Source organism: Falco biarmicus, chromosome 13, assembly GCF_023638135.1.
Source record: "Falco biarmicus isolate bFalBia1 chromosome 13, bFalBia1.pri, whole genome shotgun sequence".
NCBI classification, from domain to species: Eukaryota; Metazoa; Chordata; class Aves; order Falconiformes; family Falconidae; genus Falco; species Falco biarmicus.
Genome location: NC_079300.1, coordinates 15,004,592 through 15,022,704, shown reverse-complemented (window position 1 = coordinate 15,022,704; position 18,113 = coordinate 15,004,592). Strand labels below are relative to the sequence as shown.

General features: G+C 53.4%; 1 protein-coding gene across 2 annotated transcripts; it reads left to right on the top strand.

Moving 5' to 3' along the window:
• Nucleotides 1–1,692: 1,692 nt before the first annotated feature.
• APOD (apolipoprotein D) lies at nt 1,693–18,090 on the top strand. 2 transcript variants are annotated; one of them, XM_056359066.1, is made up of 5 exons: nt 1,693–1,816; nt 13,076–13,229; nt 13,520–13,641; nt 15,459–15,547; nt 16,937–18,090. In XM_056359066.1, exons 2-5 carry the CDS (start codon nt 13,107–13,109, stop codon nt 17,170–17,172), a joined length of 570 nt encoding a protein of 189 aa, XP_056215041.1. In that variant the 5' UTR covers nt 1,693–1,816; nt 13,076–13,106; the 3' UTR covers nt 17,173–18,090. The 2 variants fall into 2 exon arrangements, with proteins under 2 accessions (XP_056215041.1, XP_056215040.1); XM_056359065.1 differs by lacking the exon at nt 1,693–1,816 and adding an exon at nt 11,307–12,163.
• The last annotated feature ends 23 nt before the right edge of the window (nt 18,091–18,113 follow it).

Below are 18,113 nucleotides of genomic sequence, written 5' to 3'. Positions count from 1 at the left end.
TGTCTGTGTCTCTGGTGCTCATTTCTACATTGGTTTTCCCACCTTTTTTGAATCCGAGGTTGGGATTTAATTGGACTCGGTAATTAAGGAGGGTGGTGGTTCAGCAGGTAGTGGTACTGTGGGGGCTCTGTGAGAACTGCCTGGAGCAGAACAGGCGGCATGACCTATTTCATCAGCAGAAGGCAGCTGGAGAGGCCTCTCTGCAAACACACACCCCATCGGTGTTTGTATTTTACGTGGTGTCCCTCAAATGACAGCATTGAGAGAGTGGTGCTGCATATTATTCATCGCCTCAGTGCTCTCTGCATGTAACTCATCCAAGTGCTACAGCTGCCTGGTAATAAGGATTAGCCCTTCTCACAGACAGAAGGGAGACTTGGGAGCCAAGAAGTGTCAAAGGCCACGCAAGGACCTTGTGGCCAAGTCAGGGTTAGGATTTCACAGCCTGTGAGCCCCAGCCCCTTCCTCTGCCCCCTGAGAAGCGCTCAGGTGAGCTGTCAGTGCCTGCTCTGGTCTCTGCCTGGGTGTGGAGCTCTGGGTGGATGCTGGGGGAAAGAGGAGCAGAGCAGTGGTGCAGGAAGAGAAAGTGTCAAGTGTTTTTGGTACAGTGTAGATGATCGTGTGAACTCTGAGCCAGCCAAGCAAAGCTAAGGTGACCGAGCAGGTCCCTTTCCCATCTTGAGCTTCCAGCAGCTGTTCAGTGTCCAGTGGAAACTTGGTTCTGAACTCTGTTTTCTGAGGCAGCCAGACCCTTGTTTTGCACCATACTGTTGCATTAATGCAGGCATGATCATTGTCTTGTTGGTGAGTGACGGAGAGAAGAAATCTCAGTTCCATTTGTCTGAGCTTCAAAGCCAGAGGATGAAGGAGATGGAAGTTCCGTGAAAACCCCTGGGAATCCATGCTCGTTGCTGCTGTGGTATCCTAGGAGGAGCTGGACTGCCAAAGGTGCCTGGGGCTTTTTTTTTCCCCCAAGGGCCAGCTTCTGAGACTGTGGCACATCCTACTTTTTTGCACTTTTCTCACAATGCTTTGGAAGACAGCAATGGTCCAGCTCCTTGGTGCACCCTTTAGCCTTTGTAAAGTGCTTCTGTTTTCCCTTTTAGATCATAGTTCTTTATGATGACACTGGAAACCAAGAGGTGGTCTTCTGCTTGTCATGTTTGCTCTGGTTCAGCTGAACACAGCGAGAGGCCTCCTGGGGCCCCTTGGGACAAGCACTGTGAGTCTGAATACTCCAGATCTCTTCAGGTTCTTTCTGTCTTGACCAAAAAATCAAGTCCCAAACCAGTGGCAAGTCTCAGTGTGTCCCCCAGACCTCATGTTACCTGTGGTTCCTGGTTTAGCCCCAACATGAAACTTCCACTAGCAGCAAAAGGAGAGTTTAGAAGACAAAGTTTATTGCAAGTGAAGTGAATAAAGATCATCTCTAAAAGCCAAGAGAAACCTGAAGTCACATCTGAGTGGCAAGAGCTGCAGAGGAAGTGGTGAAGCAGCAAGTTGCTATGGAGATCCCTCATTGATAGTCCTGTGTGTGTTTATCTCTGCAGTGAGCTACACACAGGAGGGGGATGTACGCTGCTTCCTCTGGGCTTCAGAAGTCTTTACCACTGTCATGAGTGGCTGATGTCCTAGGTTTGCTGTTCTGATGCGGCTGAAGATCTCAAAGCAGTTGCAGAGCTGCCCAGGAGATGTGCTGCACAAACGTGAGCTGTGTAGTGTTCCTGGGAACTACGCGTGACACTACGCTGCGCTGATGGGCGACATGCAACATCTGGAGGAAAATTTGTAGGCGGTGGGATGTGATTTCTCTTAGGTAATGTTAACCTTCAGGATACTTCCATGTGCCACTTTGCGCCCAGGTGGTGACCCCATAGGTGCTGTCTGGTTACTGAGCACAGTGCTCAAGGGGTGCCAGAGTGTTAGCAAAGCAGCTGCTCTCCCCTGCCTGGTGGGCTCAAGCTGATGGGTATCCCTGTTCCCGGCCAGATGGTGCATGTGACTAATTTGTGGTCTGTTGGCATTGTCATGTAACCTGTTGCTTTGACACCTGGGATGGAGGTGATAGGTGTTAGGAAAAGTTTAGGATTTGAGAAGCGCTTCTTGCATGTCTGGCTTTGAACCTGCAGCTGAGGAACTGCCCCCTGCCAGATGTGTTATTGGTAAAAGGAGGCCAGCCATGGCAGCGCTTTCACACACAGCAATGGCCCTGAAAACAGGCTGGGAGATCGCCCGGGGCAGCTTTCCTCTGCCTGACAGGGCCTTACTTCTGCTTCCCCGCTGGTGCTTTCCCTGCTCCCAAAGGTCTCTGCGTGGGGACACAGTGCCTCCCAGGTGGGCTGCTTCCCCTGGGGCTCCTTGTCTTCCCTGAGAAAAAAGTCAGGAAAAAATATCAGCACTATCACCTAGAAAAAAATTAAGCGTTCAACATGTCAAACAAAGGTTAGGAAGCTGTGCTAAAGATCTCCACCATGGCCACAACAGGTCAGGAAGGCTGCTTGAGGTCCTGCTTTGCGGAGAGGTGCTGTCAGCAGCCAGGGTAGGGCAGGGGAGCAGGGTGCCTGTGCAGGCTTGCGGCTGCTTCTGCTCAGCGGCACCCAGCTCTGCAACACTGCCACCCAGCGCAACCGGGAACAGGAGTCTCGCTTGGGATTTTAAAAACTTTAAGTCTTAGGAAACCCTGTGTGGCTTTATTTTTCTAGCTCGGAGACCTCCCCTCCCACCCCGGCCCCCGGAGTGTGATGGTGCTGTGTAAATAGCAACGGCAGCACCTGCCTTTCTGCTCGGGGTTTTGAAACATGAGTCTTCAGCTGCTTCTGCAACCACAATGCTGAGAAATGTCTTAGAAACAAACCAAAATCGATACCAGCAGGTTTCTCAGCCAGCAGCCTGCGCCCTGGGGTTTGGAGAGATGCTACAAATAGCACGAGCATTTGTAAGAGAGCCAGCTCCACCTCCGGAGCCTGGCCTGGAGCCAGATACAGTTAATTCATTCTCAGCAGTGCTGGAAGGGCCACAGGGATGCTACTGATACAGCCGTATCATCCTCTCCCTGGCAGTCTTTGAGGAAGAGAGCAGACCTGTGTCTTTACCTCAAAACGGTGATGTGACGTAATACCTGTGCCCTGACAGAAGCTTCTGGGGAGGCACAAGACAGCCGTGTGCCCAGGTCTCCTGCAGCATGCAGTGCCTTCTCTTGTGGCATCCTGGTAGAGGAGCAGGATGTAGGGAGAGGTGTGCGCGGAGCTGACGAGCTGTGCTGTGAGCACAGTCCTGCCCCAGGCGTGTGGGCGGTGGGGCTGACCGGTGGCACCAGCGTGCTGCTGCAGGAGGCAGCTCTGGGCACAGCGGCCGGCTGAGTCAGTGTTCAGGTGTGGTGGTCACCTACATGGTGCAGTGAAAATGCGGTAATTCACTTTCCTCAGGGTGGTTTAATTTGGTTCCCTGAGGGTGCTTTACCTTAGCACTTTTTGCCAACGGAGCAGTAACGGGTGGGTCTGCCCACCCCCTTGCCTGTGGATGTGTAGCATCGCTTTCCTCTGCCCTTAACAGAGAAGCTGTTTGTGCTTTGGTCCCCTAGGCATGGCCAGGGAGGCATTTTCTAGTCTCTTCTGACAAAATACACCATTATCAGGTTATCCTTCATGAAGAAACCCCCACCATCAAGCAGCTTTGAGCCCTAGGGAACTGATGTGGAGAAAGATCCTGAAGTTTTCTGGCTTTTTGGAAAAATCTGGTTTTTTAAAGAGTGAGGGTTTCTAAGATTCGATGCTACTGCTATGCCATTGCCAGCTACGCAGTTCCGTAGCCCTTGCATCATGAAATTAGCTCCGATACCATGAGTTTTATGGGTTTGCTTTAAAGAGCACATGGTGACATTTGGTCTGCCTATCACCAGTTTCTCGCTCTTGCCTTCCCCTGTGCCTGCCTGTTCCTAGCCAGCATGGCACAAGGTTGTCCACCCCCTGAGCATGGCCCCTTGTATGAAAGCTTTCTCATGCAGGACCTGGCAGATGATGTTGTGAAGAGCAGTGACGTCCCCCAGTCTTTGCCAGCTCCAGCGCACAGCCAGAGCAGCTCTGGTCACCTCTAAGTCTAGCAGATATTCCTTCACGGTGTTTGCCAAGACATTAATACAAGTAGAAATGGTAAAATGAAAGAAAGGATTTCTGCTTTGATTGTAGAGAGGGCATTCCGCAGAGTAACCAGGTAAGAGCTGGTCTGTTTTCATGATGTAACAGGAAGACTTCTGCCTAGAACTGTGATCCAGCACTTCTGGTCCTGGCACTGCCACTGCCTTGTTAAGTGTCCTGAACAAGTCCTCTGCCTGCACCAAGCTCCCTTACCATTCCAGCCATCTTTGCCACAGCCCTTCCCATGCTGGAAAAGAGAAAACCAAAAAGTATACATTGTGATGCGATGCAGTACTGTTTCACTCATTTTGTTGTGTAACTGAAGCCAGAACAGGTGTTATCTCCCTTCCCACAGGCCAAATTACTTCTTGTGGCAGAATAAAAAATGTGGCATCTCCAGTCTTCTGCATGAAAGCTGCTATAAGTGACTTATAAAGTCCTCTGAACTTTTATAGCTCCAGGGAGGAAGGTGCCAGGGCTGAGGGCAGACATTAACACTTGTGCTGCTTTTAAATGGGCACCAAGGTTAACCATCACCCTACCGGCACCTTGCCCGGGGACCTTGAACTGCAGCTTGGGTGAAAGCTCTACATTGTCTCTTACTATGTAACTCCAGGGCCCCCCTGGCAGAGCAAAACTGCTCCCAGGGGTGCTGGTGGTACCTGTGACCTTGTGGGGTCAAGCGCTGTAGGAGTCGTTTTCCTGGTGGGACTGTAAGGAGGGTTCCTGTGATGGTCAGCCAGCAGGCTGCCACCACCCCGAGCCCTGGCGTTTCCTTCCCGGGGGTGTTGAAGCGTTTGGAGCACAGCCAAGCACCTTCCCTTTCCAGCTCTGATGAGATGCAACTGGTGCTCCAGGAAGCTTGACTAACAAGGGAGCTGGCAGGAGAGGGAATGCACTCTATCAAGGCCCGATGGCTCCACCATCAGCTGCAGGGAGGGATGTGGCAGTCCCTGTGTCCCACCAGAGACATCCAGTCGGTGGCTGGAGTATGACTATATGGGTTCTCTTCCTATAGAAGGCAGTGCACGAATGCTTGCACAGGTACTGACCCTGGCAGCCCTCCAGAGAAGATGGGGCTCAAGTCCTCCAGTACGGCCAAGGGGCACATTAGCAAAGTGCCTGCAGAAAATCTGCCTGGGGACTTGGGAAAGGCTTTGAGGTGGTGACAGCCACCTTTACAGAGGATGAGACAGTGCGGTGGCTTGCCTCCGGCACGAGGTGGCTTAGAGATGGTGCAGGACAGAGTCAGCGGGGGGGTGCAGTGGTCTGTCTATCATAACAAGGTACTCCAGCACTGAGTTTTCTTGGGGCCCGCACTGGGATGGGGATGGGGATGGTGCTTTTGCCAAGAACTGCTGCTGCGCCACATGCCCATGCAGGTAGCCCCTCTCCTCCCCATCTTCCTCACACGCTCTCAGCCTCCACACGAAGGCCCAGCCTCATCCCCTCCCTGCACACACTCTTCTGCCGCACACCTTTATCAGCAAGTGAGCCCCTAAGACTCTGTAATACCCAAAAGCACATCTGGACCTTCTTTTTCAACCACGGGCACTTTTCCACCCACCCCTGAGCCACGCGTAACCTGCCTGGTTCCCTCAAGCTTTGGGGACACCCGTGCCAGGTGGCCCCTGCCCACCTGCAGCACTAAGAGGAGCAGGAAGCCCCCACCTCGCTGGGGGCACGGCCGGCTCCGGCCCCTGGCTCAGGCAGCTCTCCCTCCTGCAGGCACGGGCAGGAGCCAGCTTCCAGCTCTGCCTGCGCACAGGTGCTCACAGACTCAGCCAGCCCCAGGTGGATCCATTGCATCCCAAGGAAGTTCCTACACTCCTGTAGGTGTGAGAAGCTTTTGCTCCGTTCCATGGATAACAACCGTTTTGCAAGCATGCCTGGGAATGCAAGGTTTTATGACGTCTGTTGGCATAAACATTCAAGGTAATTGGATAACGCATCCGCTGTCTCAGTCCAGTCTCTTTACACTGGAATACATGCCTGGCTAGTGTCTCTGGGGTGCAGCACAGATAAAAGAACTTTTAACACCGTCTAAACTAATCATTCCTAAAATCTCCCAACTTGGCGGAATGAAACTCACCATGAATGGTATCTCTGTGCAGCTTCATACTGTAACTACGTATTGAATCAAAGTCAGAGCACTGACCACTGCATTTATGTTGTTTATTTTCTGTGTAACATAAACTCTGGTCTAGCAAACACTTAGGCCTGTGTCTGAAGGCAAGGCATGCGCGGGCTCAGCACCCTCAGTGTGGCTATTCATGGGCAGGGCCAAACACATATGCCAGTGTCTTCGCGCTCTGCAGCCTCTGCGGAGCGATGAACTCGCTCTTTCAGAAAGGGATTCTTAAAATTCTCCTCTGACCTGTGGTGTGAGACTGGGGGGCGGGCTCAGAGACAAGGGCTGGAAATGCTGTGCTGGCTGGTGAAGTCCATCAGGGCTAAAGTGCCACCCTCGGATCTTCCTGGTGTATATATAAAACTGCCTTTGTCCATAGGAGTGGGGGATATCTGAGGGTCTGAGGCCACCCTCAGAGTCTGTGCATGATTCCTGCCTGCACTCCTGGTAGCTGATGTGGGTTGCTGACTTGAAGCTGGCTCCGAAGTGCTCCCGCAGCAGGAGAGCCCACGTCTCTGCTGAGGGGCTCCTCGCTGGGCTGGCAGGATGGCATCATCTGCAGGAGATTTCTTAATAGTGTTTCTTAATGCAATAGAGCCTGTCCTTTCTTTCCGTGAGTGGAGCTGCAGTTACGCACACGTAAATCAATGTCAGGAGGAAGGTGTAGGTTGTATATAGGTCATAGAAAATATAATTGTGCAACTGCATTAACGCATTCCTGAGCTAAGGCGCTGAAATATGGTTTAGCTGCAGAGAATAGGGCTGTGGGTTTTAAATAGCCTTAGTCGGGCGTCTCTTGGATGGAGCTGGTGGTGCTGGGAACAGATCACCGTGCCTCCTCCGGGGGAACAGAAAGTCCCTTTGCAGAAGGCACTCTCAAAAAATGTTTAATGACATTCTTTGAAGTGGTTAAAATATGCATTAGTGTGCTGGGGGCTGCCGAGGAGGTCCAGAAAAAGGCATCACGAGTGTGTGGGGGAATGTGGGAGCTATCCCCCGCGAAATGGGGTGCCTGGCATCTGTGGGAATAACCCAGCAGCAACGTGCAACAACAACAGGTTTTTTACCCTGTTTAGCAGCGTAGAGGACCTTGGTGTGGGGCGCTTCTGGTGCTGAAAAGCCGGGATTAAGGGCACTGCCTGGACTCTGGTTTTCACGGCGAGCACAGGCAGGGGGGAGACGCCGCTGCACCAGATTTCAATCACTGCTCCGGTTCTGCAACGTAGTTCTGTTTGCAGGGATTTGCCTGCTTCTTTCTTATACCTCTTTGTCCTTGTTCTTCTTTCTCTCTGTTTTGTTTTTTTCTGCTCTCCTAAGAGTAGGGATCCCTCTGGCTCCTTTCTCCAGGAACTTGGGCCTCAGCAGCAGTGCCAAACAGGTCAGGGAGCCTTTCTCAGAGCCCAGGCAGAACCACTGCCGGCCCTGCATGACAGGGTTTGTCCCTTAAATAGCAATATCTTTTTTAGTTTTCCAACTTCTTAAATCTCTCTCTTTTTGTTTTCTTGTGTTTTGAATACCCAATTGGGTAATTCCCAAGGTGGTGAGCTACTCACTAATTGTATATACATGAATCACAACATCTTTCATGCCTTGTTGGACTGAGTTCCTGTATCCCATAGTCCAGTTCACACTTCCCAAAGTCTGTTTACTGCCTTTGGTGTCATAACTGTAATTTGAAATGTTACTCCATTTTACATAAACAGATTTCAAAGCACTTTCTGCCACTCCTAGAAACAGAGGAAAATTCCCACCTGCCTTCCATTTCTCTGTCTTGTTTCCTGCAAGTTCATTTCTGTTTTTATACACATGTCACAACTAGTCTGGCAAAGCCAAAGCCCCATTTCCTTTAGAGGAGGGAGAAAAACAACAAAAATGAACTCACAGGGGAAAAGACAGAGAAAGGGAGGGAAGACACCTCCTGAGTGGGGAACAGCTGTCATTGCAAACGACGTCGTCTCCGTGGTGGGAACCTCAGGATTCCCAGGATATCCTGGGTCCCAGTATATGGCACTCAGCACTGCAGGTCCCACAGAGAGGCTCCAGCAGCGAGGCTTCAAAGGCAGCAGAGCTGAAGACAATCTGTTCATGCATAATGGTGCAAAATGGCCATGCCCATGGCAGCTCTCCCTGTATTTGGGTTGCTCCGACACCATCTGGAGAAGAAAGAGCTTCCTCGTGGGGACAGGCAGGGAGCCCCGGGCTAGTGGCTTTCAGTGCTGGAGCTGGCGGTGTTGCACAAGCGAAGGGTATGCCCAGAGCTCCTGGCCCCTGCAGTGCCTCTGCCAGAGCCTTTTCCTCCTGTGAGAGCCACGGCAGCTTCTTGCCAGTCCTAAGTAATGTCAAGGATCTCACCACAGGGTTGGGAGGACAATATCACTCTGGCTGCTCTCCCATCCCATGGCAGGTGGAAAGCTGCAGGGGGCTTCTCTGCAGCTGCTGAACTCCCAGCTGGGGACACAGTGTGATAAGACAGCCTTTCCCTGGGGAGCCAGGTCCCCAGCAGGCCTGGCCAGCTAAAGCTTCTCTGTTACATAGGTGCCTGATTTCAGGGTGGCCTGGGGTGTGCAATGGGACAACGTCACTTCTGCACTAAGCCAGGTTGGCTGCTGGTAGAACTTCACAGGTGGTGTGGCACTGCCCTGTCCCAGCCCTCAGCTGGATGGGTTTTATCTGCAGCTCCAGCTTATTCTAACAAAGGGGTTTTCTTTGCTGGCAGCACTCAATGCCCTTGGCTCCTCTCCCTAGGGCCAGCCAAACTTTGCCTCTCAAATGGACAACCGAGTAACATGAGAAAATGCCGGCCAACATACCCCATCCATGTGTGACCCGAATGCAGTGCTGCCTTACCCCGTGCACGGAGTGCGACCAGCCTCAGCGTGTATGTGCCTGGCACAAAGGGCTGCCTCACCTGCCCACCCCTGGACATGCTGTGTAGCTCGTGCCACCTCACTCTGTGCGTGCCTTGCACCCACTCCCACCTCCCAGTGTGCACACGCTGCCCGTACACCCATCCGCACCTCGCAGGCAGCGCTGCCCTGACCTCCAGCCCCCGCAGCACTTCACCCTCCATGAGCTGTGCATCCGCCCCATACGCCTGCCTTGCAGCTGCCTCATCACCCAGAAATGTGGGGGAGGCTTCATTCCTGCATGAAGTGTTTGGAGTGTGTCTGGTGCCCCTCTGCTTTGCTCTGGTTTCTCCCCAGCTCTCCTCCGTCCTGTCCTCCTACCCCTGCTCCAGCTTCCTGCCCTTTGATGTGTCTCCCCTCCTCTGCTCCAGGGTATGAACTGCTTACTAGGTGGAGATGACTTCTCCCCACCCCGCAATTAGGTGCAATTATAAGGTCATGCTTTTCCCCAAACCCTTGCTCTGGTGTGCACTGAAGGTGGGTGGGCTCAGGAGCAGAGCTCTGCTCCAGGCTAACAACAGGCAGGACACAGAGCAGGGCCCTGGACCGTGCGGGCGAGCAGTGCCAGTAAGTGTTGGAGGTGGGATGACAGGAGGGTCCTGGCAGTGCGGGGGATGTGGTGGCTGCTGAACATGTCCTGGCCTGGTGGCCCCTAGCAGGGACGCAGCTGCAGCAGCCTGAGCCTGCTCCATTCCAACACAGGAGCAGCAGATGGCTGGGTGCTTCCCGCTGTGGTCAGGCAGAGCCCAGAAATGTGCCCCTGGGGAAGGTGCAGCCAGTGTTTTCCTGGAGACAGGTCCCAGCAGCCAGCTGTCAGCTCTCCTCATCTGTGCTTCACAGCCTTGGCACCCATGGGAGTGCAGCCAGGGAAGGAGCAGGGCTCCATGGGGGCTCCATGGGCTGCAGCCCCTGGCCTTCTGAAGGTGCTGCCTTTGGCTGGAGGTGGGACCTCTGCATCTGCTTCCGAGGCGTAGGTTTGCTTCCACCGCTGTTGGTGCTGGCTGCGAGGGAGCTGATGGATACAGCAAAGCACACCCCACATGTCATTCTCGCTGGGGGGGTGTCAGCTCTTGGTGGCTCCTGGCTCCTCATCACCTCCTTGGCCATACCCCAGGGGAATGCACGCTCCTGCGGCAGGTTTTGTGGAGCATGGCCAGGTGAATGCCTCACTGCTCCAGGTTGACTTTGGCCGCAGGGTGCCAGGAGCCAAAACTGCAGTGCCCAGCCACCCAGGCATGTCTCTGGCAGGGCAGCCCTTGGGTGCTGGGCAGTGCCTGAAGGCCAGAGGGAGCATGAGCCCCTCCTGCTGCAGCAGGGCAAAAGGCAGGGCTTCATCAGAACTGCTCCTTCCAAGGGCAAAATGCTGCCACCGCAGTCACAGCGTCCTCGCTCCATCCCATAGGGGAGTGCTCCACATGCAGATGTAGATATGTACACAGGCACACCTCCACATGCTTGTCCTCATGCACATGTATCAAATGCTGTGCTGCCGCCAAGGCTGGCCATGCTGCACTGCTTTCTCCTCTGGTTGCTCAGCAGGATGCAGGCAGCCAAGCTCAGGAGAAAAACTGAGCTTGCCGGCCTGCTGTGTGTGGGAATCCCACCTCCACAGTGCACTGCAGCATGGCAGCACTTGTACCGTTCGGGTCAGGGTGTCTGTCCAGGGTTTTTCTGATTTCTAACCTGTTTGTATAACAAGAAATGCAGATGAACGTGAGGTTTGCAGAGGGTCTGCAGGACACCTCTGGCTTTGACCTAGGCAGCCAGAGAAAACCCGTCACGAACACAGACACAGTGGCTGCCAAACCGCTGAGGGAGCAGTGTGCAGGCAGGGAGAGCCCCTGCGTGCTCCCCTGTCCCGTGCCACGCGCTGCTGGCAGGGCCATGAAGCGGGGACTCCCCTGAGCTATCACCCCTGGCCAATGCTTCTGGGTCTGCATTGGGTGAACCATGCTCAGCCACTGAGGTCCTGGGAGCACCTTGGCTGTGGCCAAGTTTCAGGGCACCCCTTGGCAGCACAGCCCCAGTAAGGGACAGGACTGAGCTACTTGTGGCTCTTGGTGGCATTTAGGCAGCCAGGAGCTCAAGAGTATGTGTGTGTGTGTGTGTGTGTGTATGGCACATGGAGCAGTGTGTAAAAACACACCTAGAGTGAAAGTCTCAACAGAGATTAGATTAAAAGAAAATGTAATTAAACACAGAGAGCATCCTGTCTATTACTCATCCTTCCTTGCATAACTCTTGGGACTGGCTGCCCTCACAGGTGGCTGCTCTGCTGTCAAAGTCATTTACTGGGCACCTGTTGGAAAAACCGCCAGGTCAGCACAGAACTAATTGCCCCGGCATCTTTCCTTGTAGCGAGATTTAAAAGTCTAGAGGAGAAATTGCTGAGAGTTCTTGCAGCTCCCCAGATGAGCCTGCAAAGCCTCCTGCTACTTAATTCTCCCCATGTACTCCTGTGAGTGACAGTGATGGGGACGAGGACACTGCGGTGGCCCGGAGGGTCTCCAGGGCTCAAGTGGCCCCTGGCAAAGGAGGTTGCACATCCCCTCCTGGGAGCGTGGTGATGACTGCTGCTGGGCCAAGGGGAGCAGGATGGAAGCTGCTGCTGTCCCCAACCCCTCTCAAAGGCTGCGGCACTTCTCCCCTTCCCCTGCTGTTTGCACCCAGGTCCGGGTGCTCTTGTGAGTGGCCAAACAGCAAAGAGCTCTGCAGCTGCGGATCGACACCCAGACACATGGGGTGCCTTTGTTCGCCTGGGTGAGCCGCCAAGTCACAGCCCATCTCCAGCTTCGTACCAGCTGCAGATCTAAAGCAGCTGACTGGCCTGCCAAAAAAACAAAACACGTCGAGGACCAGGGAGTGGCTTGTGCTAGTGCTGAATAATGATGATCCCTGCACGCTTATAAAACGACGAGGCGGAGAGCTCACCACAGAGCTGTTCCTTGCAGCCCTGCTCCTCTGCAGAGCATCACTGCACCTCGTCAGCCAAGGTACGTTTCTGAATTAAGAGATTCAAAATGGGGACTGTGTTTGTGTCTGCAGCGGGGCCCATGCCGTGTGGCTGGAGACAGATAGGGCTTTTCCTTTAAGCCTGGCGAAAATGCTGCCACTGCTCCTGTGGAGGAGTTTCTGGCCAGGGAAGTAGAGCAGCCCCGTGCTGCAGGGTCTGTAGGTGCCGACCTGCCCCAAGCAGAACCTGGAGCGCATGGGCAGCATCCCGGCTCCAGGGGCTGCTTGGGGGTGAGCAACAGAGCTCCTGCCTCTGCTCCGCAGTTCAATGCGTCCTTTCCCTTCTTGCAGCATGCTTTTGGGGGTCAGTTCATGTTTTATTTGAGTCTTGACCAACTTCCCCACCCTGCAGTGCCATGTACATCCTGGCACACAGAGACGCCCCCGGAGGGAGCTGCACTGTCCCTCCCACCGCCTTGCAGTGCCAGCCAGCCCTGGCACACGTGGGGATGTCCCTCTTGCCTTGCAGGCTCCTGCATGCCCACACTGCTTGCTTCCACGTCCCAGGGCCCAGGCTCTGTCCCAGCTCTGGAGCATTTTCGTTGTGCTCCAGCATCTTATAGCTTCCCCTTCCTTCGGCTTTGGACAGATGACAATGCTCCTGTGTGTCCTTGGGCATATATCACCCCTGCATCTTGCTAGGTATCAGATGTGCGTGATGGGTACAAGTGCTCTCACCAGGCATTGCCTTGCTTCCTGTGTTGCTGCTGGGCACAGCCTGAGCACACACAGGGTTTCAGGCTGTTTTGGGCTGGGGACTTCTTTGGCACAGTGCCTTTGTGCTCTTCTCATGATCCTTTTCTCCTTGCTGTGCCCCCAGGGTGCCCTGCTGCACATGTCCTATCCTTCTTGTCATATTTCACACCCAGCTCAGCCATTTTCATTCTCTCCAGGTCCATTTCCCGCCTGCATCCCGGCACAGCCATGCTGGGCACAGCAGTGCAGCTCTCGGTCCTGCTCAGCCTCCTCGGCTTTGGGAAAGGCCAAATGTTTCACATGGGACCATGCCCAGATCCACCAGTGCAAGAAGACTTCGATATCAACAAGGTGTGAAAAACTTCTAAGAATCTCACAGCGGGTAGGGAGTTAGGCTAAGGGGGCACAGGAGGATGGCAAACTGCTGGGTGCCTGGGAGGGGTCGGCAGGTCTGGTCTCAGCACCCTGTGCCGGAGCTGCCAGTGTGGGTCTGTGGCCCCGCTGACCCCCCGCAGCCTCCTGCGCCACCGACATGGGTACTCAAACAAACTGAGCAGGCAAAACTGTGGCGGCAAATGAGCCAGGCCACTCTGCCTCAGCCCTCTTGTGCTAAAAGCGTCTCTTCGGATTTTTTCTATCAGTATTTGGGGAAATGGTACGAGATAGAGAAGCTGCCCTCAAGCTTCGAGAAAGGAAGCTGCATCCAGGCAAATTACTCGCTGAAGGAGAACGGGAAGTTCAAAGTGATCAACAAGGAGATGCTGTAAGTGTTTGTGCTCAGGCCATGTCCTCGTTGCAGCAGTGGCATTCCTGTCACCTCACTTGCCATCCGGGGGGTAATTTTTCTCTAAATTGCCTGTTTCTGGGTCCGGGGGTGCTGGGGGAGGCACCCTGTGGCCACAGTAGCTCTTCTGGGATAATGGGCTTTGCTGTGGTTACGGCAGAGGTGTGGGTCTCTGGTTTCTGCCAGCACTTCGCTGGGGGTCGTCACCAGCCCTCTCTCTCGTCTGAGGTGAGTAATGAGAAACAATTGCACATGGTTACTCCAGTGTGAAATAGCTTGGTTCTCCCCCGTGACTGGTTCAGGATCCCTGGTGATGGCTGAGAAGCTGGATGCCCTGGGTCCTGTCCCTGGGGAGTCACAGGGCTCGTTTATGGGGCGACAGCCACCACCTGATGCCCCTGCGTTCTGAGAGGTGCCGGTGCCCTGTGCTCCTCTCTGCTCTGGAGTAAAGGTACCCGATGAAAAGGGGCAGGGAGGGTGAAGCACATCGTTCATTCTTACTTAAGCAAGTATTTGTCAGCCTTTTTCTGGAGCATTTACCTTGCACCGGTAGTAACTACTGTGTAAGGGGATCGGCAATCATTGCCAGTTTAAATCAGTGAGCAAAGTGAATCCACTGATTGTTCCCTTTATTATACATGATATTTTGCAATTATCCTGAGCCCTCCTGGCCTTTCGCATGGACAGATGCATATATTAATTCATCTGTCTCTACCAGCAGCCCCGGCTGTCGTGGGCTGCTGCTGCAAGTGGCTGAATGAATGAGGGAGTGAGTGGTGAAGGCAGCGCTGTCCCCTGCGCTTCCTGGCATGGATGGGGACTTTGTTCTGGCTCACAATAACAACAACGTAGCAACACATCACTGGTGTCCGGCAGAGAGAAGCGTCCATGCCGCTCGCTGACTGCACAGCGCTGTCTCTGCAGCTCCACTGCTAGGGCAGCGCCTGGCAAACAGCTGGCCATTCACTTGTGCCTGCATTAAGCTGCAGGGGATTCATCTGACCACCGTGCCACCACGGCAGCAGCCGGGGACCCTGAAATGTCAGGAATATTTTGGGTCAGGTGTGCACTGTGCATGGCTCCAGCATTAGCCCCCTGACCTCTGCTGCTGGCAGCATTAGCTTCTCCCTCCTTGGGTGTCCCTGTTCCACAGACAAGCGTGAAACTTTCCTGCCCTGCAGGCAGCATCCAGGTCTTGAGGCATCTGGGGGAAAATGCAATTATAGAACAGGCAGCCTGAGTCACAGGGCTTGCTTGCCAGTGGTCTGAACCAGCAGTGAAACAAACCCTGGCATACCAAGCAGGGGCAGGTAATTTGTGTGCAGAGGAATGTGCTGTGACCTGGAAAAAATGCAGGTGATTAAACAGACGTGAACACAGGTCTTCCACAAGCAGCAGAAGTCGAGCTGCTCCCTGGCACATCCGAGATCAGTGCTGGGATCCTCCCATTCTGTGCAGAGTGAACTTGCTCTCCCTCTTCTCGGTCACTGTCCCACGGCACTGAAGATACCCTGCTGCCAGGGGCACAGGGACAGAGGCACCCTGGGGTGCTGGAGTGGTTTAACCTGGGAGAGCATTTGCCCTGCTGTGCCTAGCCCAGGACCTGGTGTGCCCCGGGTGCTGCTGAAGCCGTCCCTAGGGGCGAGCTGTCCCTCCAGGGATGCTGTGGTTAGCTGGTACATGTTTCAGCCACCTCTTGGCAGGTGGATGCATCAGGAGGGATGATTTAGTGGAAGAAGGAAAAAAAAAAAGTTATTTCACATTCTCCTTATTTCTCACCTTGTTCTCCCCCTTAGTTCCAATGGCAAAATCAATGAAGTCGAAGGAGAACTCATGCACATGGATGTAAAGGAGCCGGCCAAGCTGGGCGTCCGCTTTAACTGGTGTAAGTGTGCAGCTGGGAGGGTCGCAGCCCCCACTGTTTTCCCAGTACCCGCTGACCCCATCGTGGGAGGGCAGTGCCTGCACAGAGCACACACCACTGCCAGGTCATCAGGGGTGCAAAACTAGCAAAGCAAGAGGCAAAGCTCCCCTGGTGACTTCAGTGCAGCATGATGGGACAATGGCCAAGGGTTAGTACAGGTGTTGTGACCAGCAGGCAGGGGTTTGGTCATACTTGTACATTTACAGCAGCAGCGCCTGAAGTGGTGGAGCACTCAGCTGATCTCAAAGCAAGAAAGACCAGCAGCATCACTATCCCTCTAGGTTGTTTCACAGATGCGAACAGGGAGGGAGGAACGTGGGGGAGGTAGCCCCACAGCCGCTGCAAGGGCTAGGAATAGGCTTGTTTTTCTGAACACAGCGGTATAGCTACTAGCCCACCCTGCCTCTGCTTACAAGCACCTTTTAATAACCATTAATAATATGGGGATTTTTGCTTTTTCTTTCCTTGTCAATGTAATGCATGACAGGGCCCCGCTGAAGCACAGTGCATCTTACTCACTTTGTACAGCACTTTCCTCTGTCCACAGCCAAAAAAGAAGTAGAAAGTGAGCAGAAGTCTCCCCTTGGCTCCCTTTTTACTCTGCTCCCTCGCACCTTTTCCTTGGTTGTTTCATAACACTCACACAAATGGGTTATTTGGAGAAATGGGTGGAGCAAGAGTAGCTGCAAAGAAGATACAATTATTGTTCATGAGCACAGCCAGACTTAATTATGCACTTCTAAGGCATCACCTGCAGCCATTTCACCTGCAGTGCATGCAACCCCAACCGTCCTTGCCAAACATGGACCCCAAAGAACCGCACCTGGCACTCCTAATTGCACCAGAAATAAATCATGGGGCACTTACACCGGCCTACTGCACTCGATCCCACTTTCTGCCTGATGGTTTGATGCTGAAGTGGCTGTCCCTCATCAGATCAGATCAGATCAGATGCTTTGGTGCAGCAGCCTGATGGAGAACAGAATTTGGCCCGGGTGGCTGGTGCTGGTGGATGTGCTGAGCCATGCTGATTCCCAGCACCTGGGTTCTGGCTGGTTCCATGAGGCAGGGCACTCTGCAGCAGTGGGTGATGGGGAGCGAGATGGTGATATGTGCTCTTCAGATCGCCAGTGTCAGCTCTCAGCCATACAGCCCATCCCACCAGCGAGCACCCTCGCACAGGTAGGAGTCCTGATAGGCTTTTATAAATTATAGCTCCCTGTACTGACCACAATTACACAGTTCAGGAGCAGCAAAAGTGGGAACAGCACGAGGAGCCATGGCTCTGGTGCCACAGATCTGTGCAGAGTTGGTTGTACATCGCATACATGGTGCCCTTCTTTCTCCTAGTCATGCCTTCTGCCCCATACTGGGTCATCTCCACTGACTATGAAAACTACTCTCTGGTTTACTCCTGCACTAACATCCTCTGGCTCTTCCACATTGACTATGCCTGGATTATATCAAGAGCTCCTGAGATGCACCCAGAAACCGTGGAGCACCTGAAGAGTGTTCTGCAGTCCTACAAGATTGACACTGACAAAATGATGCCCACGGATCAAGATAACTGTCCCCCTGAGATGTAACTACTGGCACACAGCACCGGACCAGCAATGAACTTTGTTGCTTTATTACCCATTAGAATTTCTCTACATAGCAGAGAAATGTAATAATCCCTTCGCTAACACTAGTTTGCCAGTCCTGAGTTACTCCTTGCTGTCGTTCCCCCTATCGTTCTTCCCCCTTTTTAATCTCGCTCTGACTTTTGCAGAGTAACTGACTCATTCAAAACTAACGAGTGAAGAAAAGAAACCCTGAAGTGCAGACATGAAGCTCTGCTGTTGCTGTGAGTCCTCCAGTATGTCGATGGGAAAGGGTATGAGATGTGATGTGTGGGTATTAGTCCTGGGCAAAAACCTTCCATCACACCCCCCCAGGTTTGTTTCCTTTTTTTGTCTTGATGCTTCTGGGCCTGCTAGGAGTTTACGGTGTCTGAGCTACATTGCGGGCATGGCCTTACCAGCGGCGACATCCAGACACAGTGGGTTGGTCCTGCAGCCTGGGAACTGAGAGAGGGGGTCTTGAGTGCTCTCTGGTGTGGGGCTGTAGGCGTATGTGGCTGCCAGGTCAGAAGGTCTCCTTGCTAGAAATCAGATCTGGCTCTTTGTATCTAAAGTCTAAAAATGTTTCATCATCGCTCCACCCCCAGTGTCTGTATGTGTCCTCTCTTGCCTCTAGTGAGGCTGGGCCTGCTCTCCCAAGGGTCAGCTCTGAGAGTGCCTTGAAGCAGACAGAAAGAGATGGGGATGCTCCCTTGTCCTCTCTTCTGGAGACTTTTCTCCAAACACTAAGAGATGGCAGGCTCTGCCTGACATCCAGCTTACTGCTTTTGTACGTGCCGAGAGCCTGCTGGGCACTGGACCTGCCCTGGCAGGTGCTCACCAGGCACTGCGACAACTGTGCTTGAATAGCATTGATGCAGCTCATTAAAAATGGAATCAAAATATCCGCTTCGGGCCTTTTGTAC

What these genes read in the sequence shown, in the direction of transcription:
- APOD (XM_056359066.1), top strand. Translation starts at nt 13,107, where the DNA reads ATGCTGGGCACAGCAGTGCAGCTCTCGGTCCTGCTCAGCCTCCTCGGC. An exon ending in AAGACTTCGATATCAACAAG is followed by an intron (nt 13,230 to 13,519) that starts GTGTGAAAAACT and finishes TTTTTCTATCAG; the next exon opens with TATTTGGGGAAATGGTACGA. An exon ending in GTGATCAACAAGGAGATGCT is followed by an intron (nt 13,642 to 15,458) that starts GTAAGTGTTTGT and finishes TCTCCCCCTTAG; the next exon opens with TTCCAATGGCAAAATCAATG.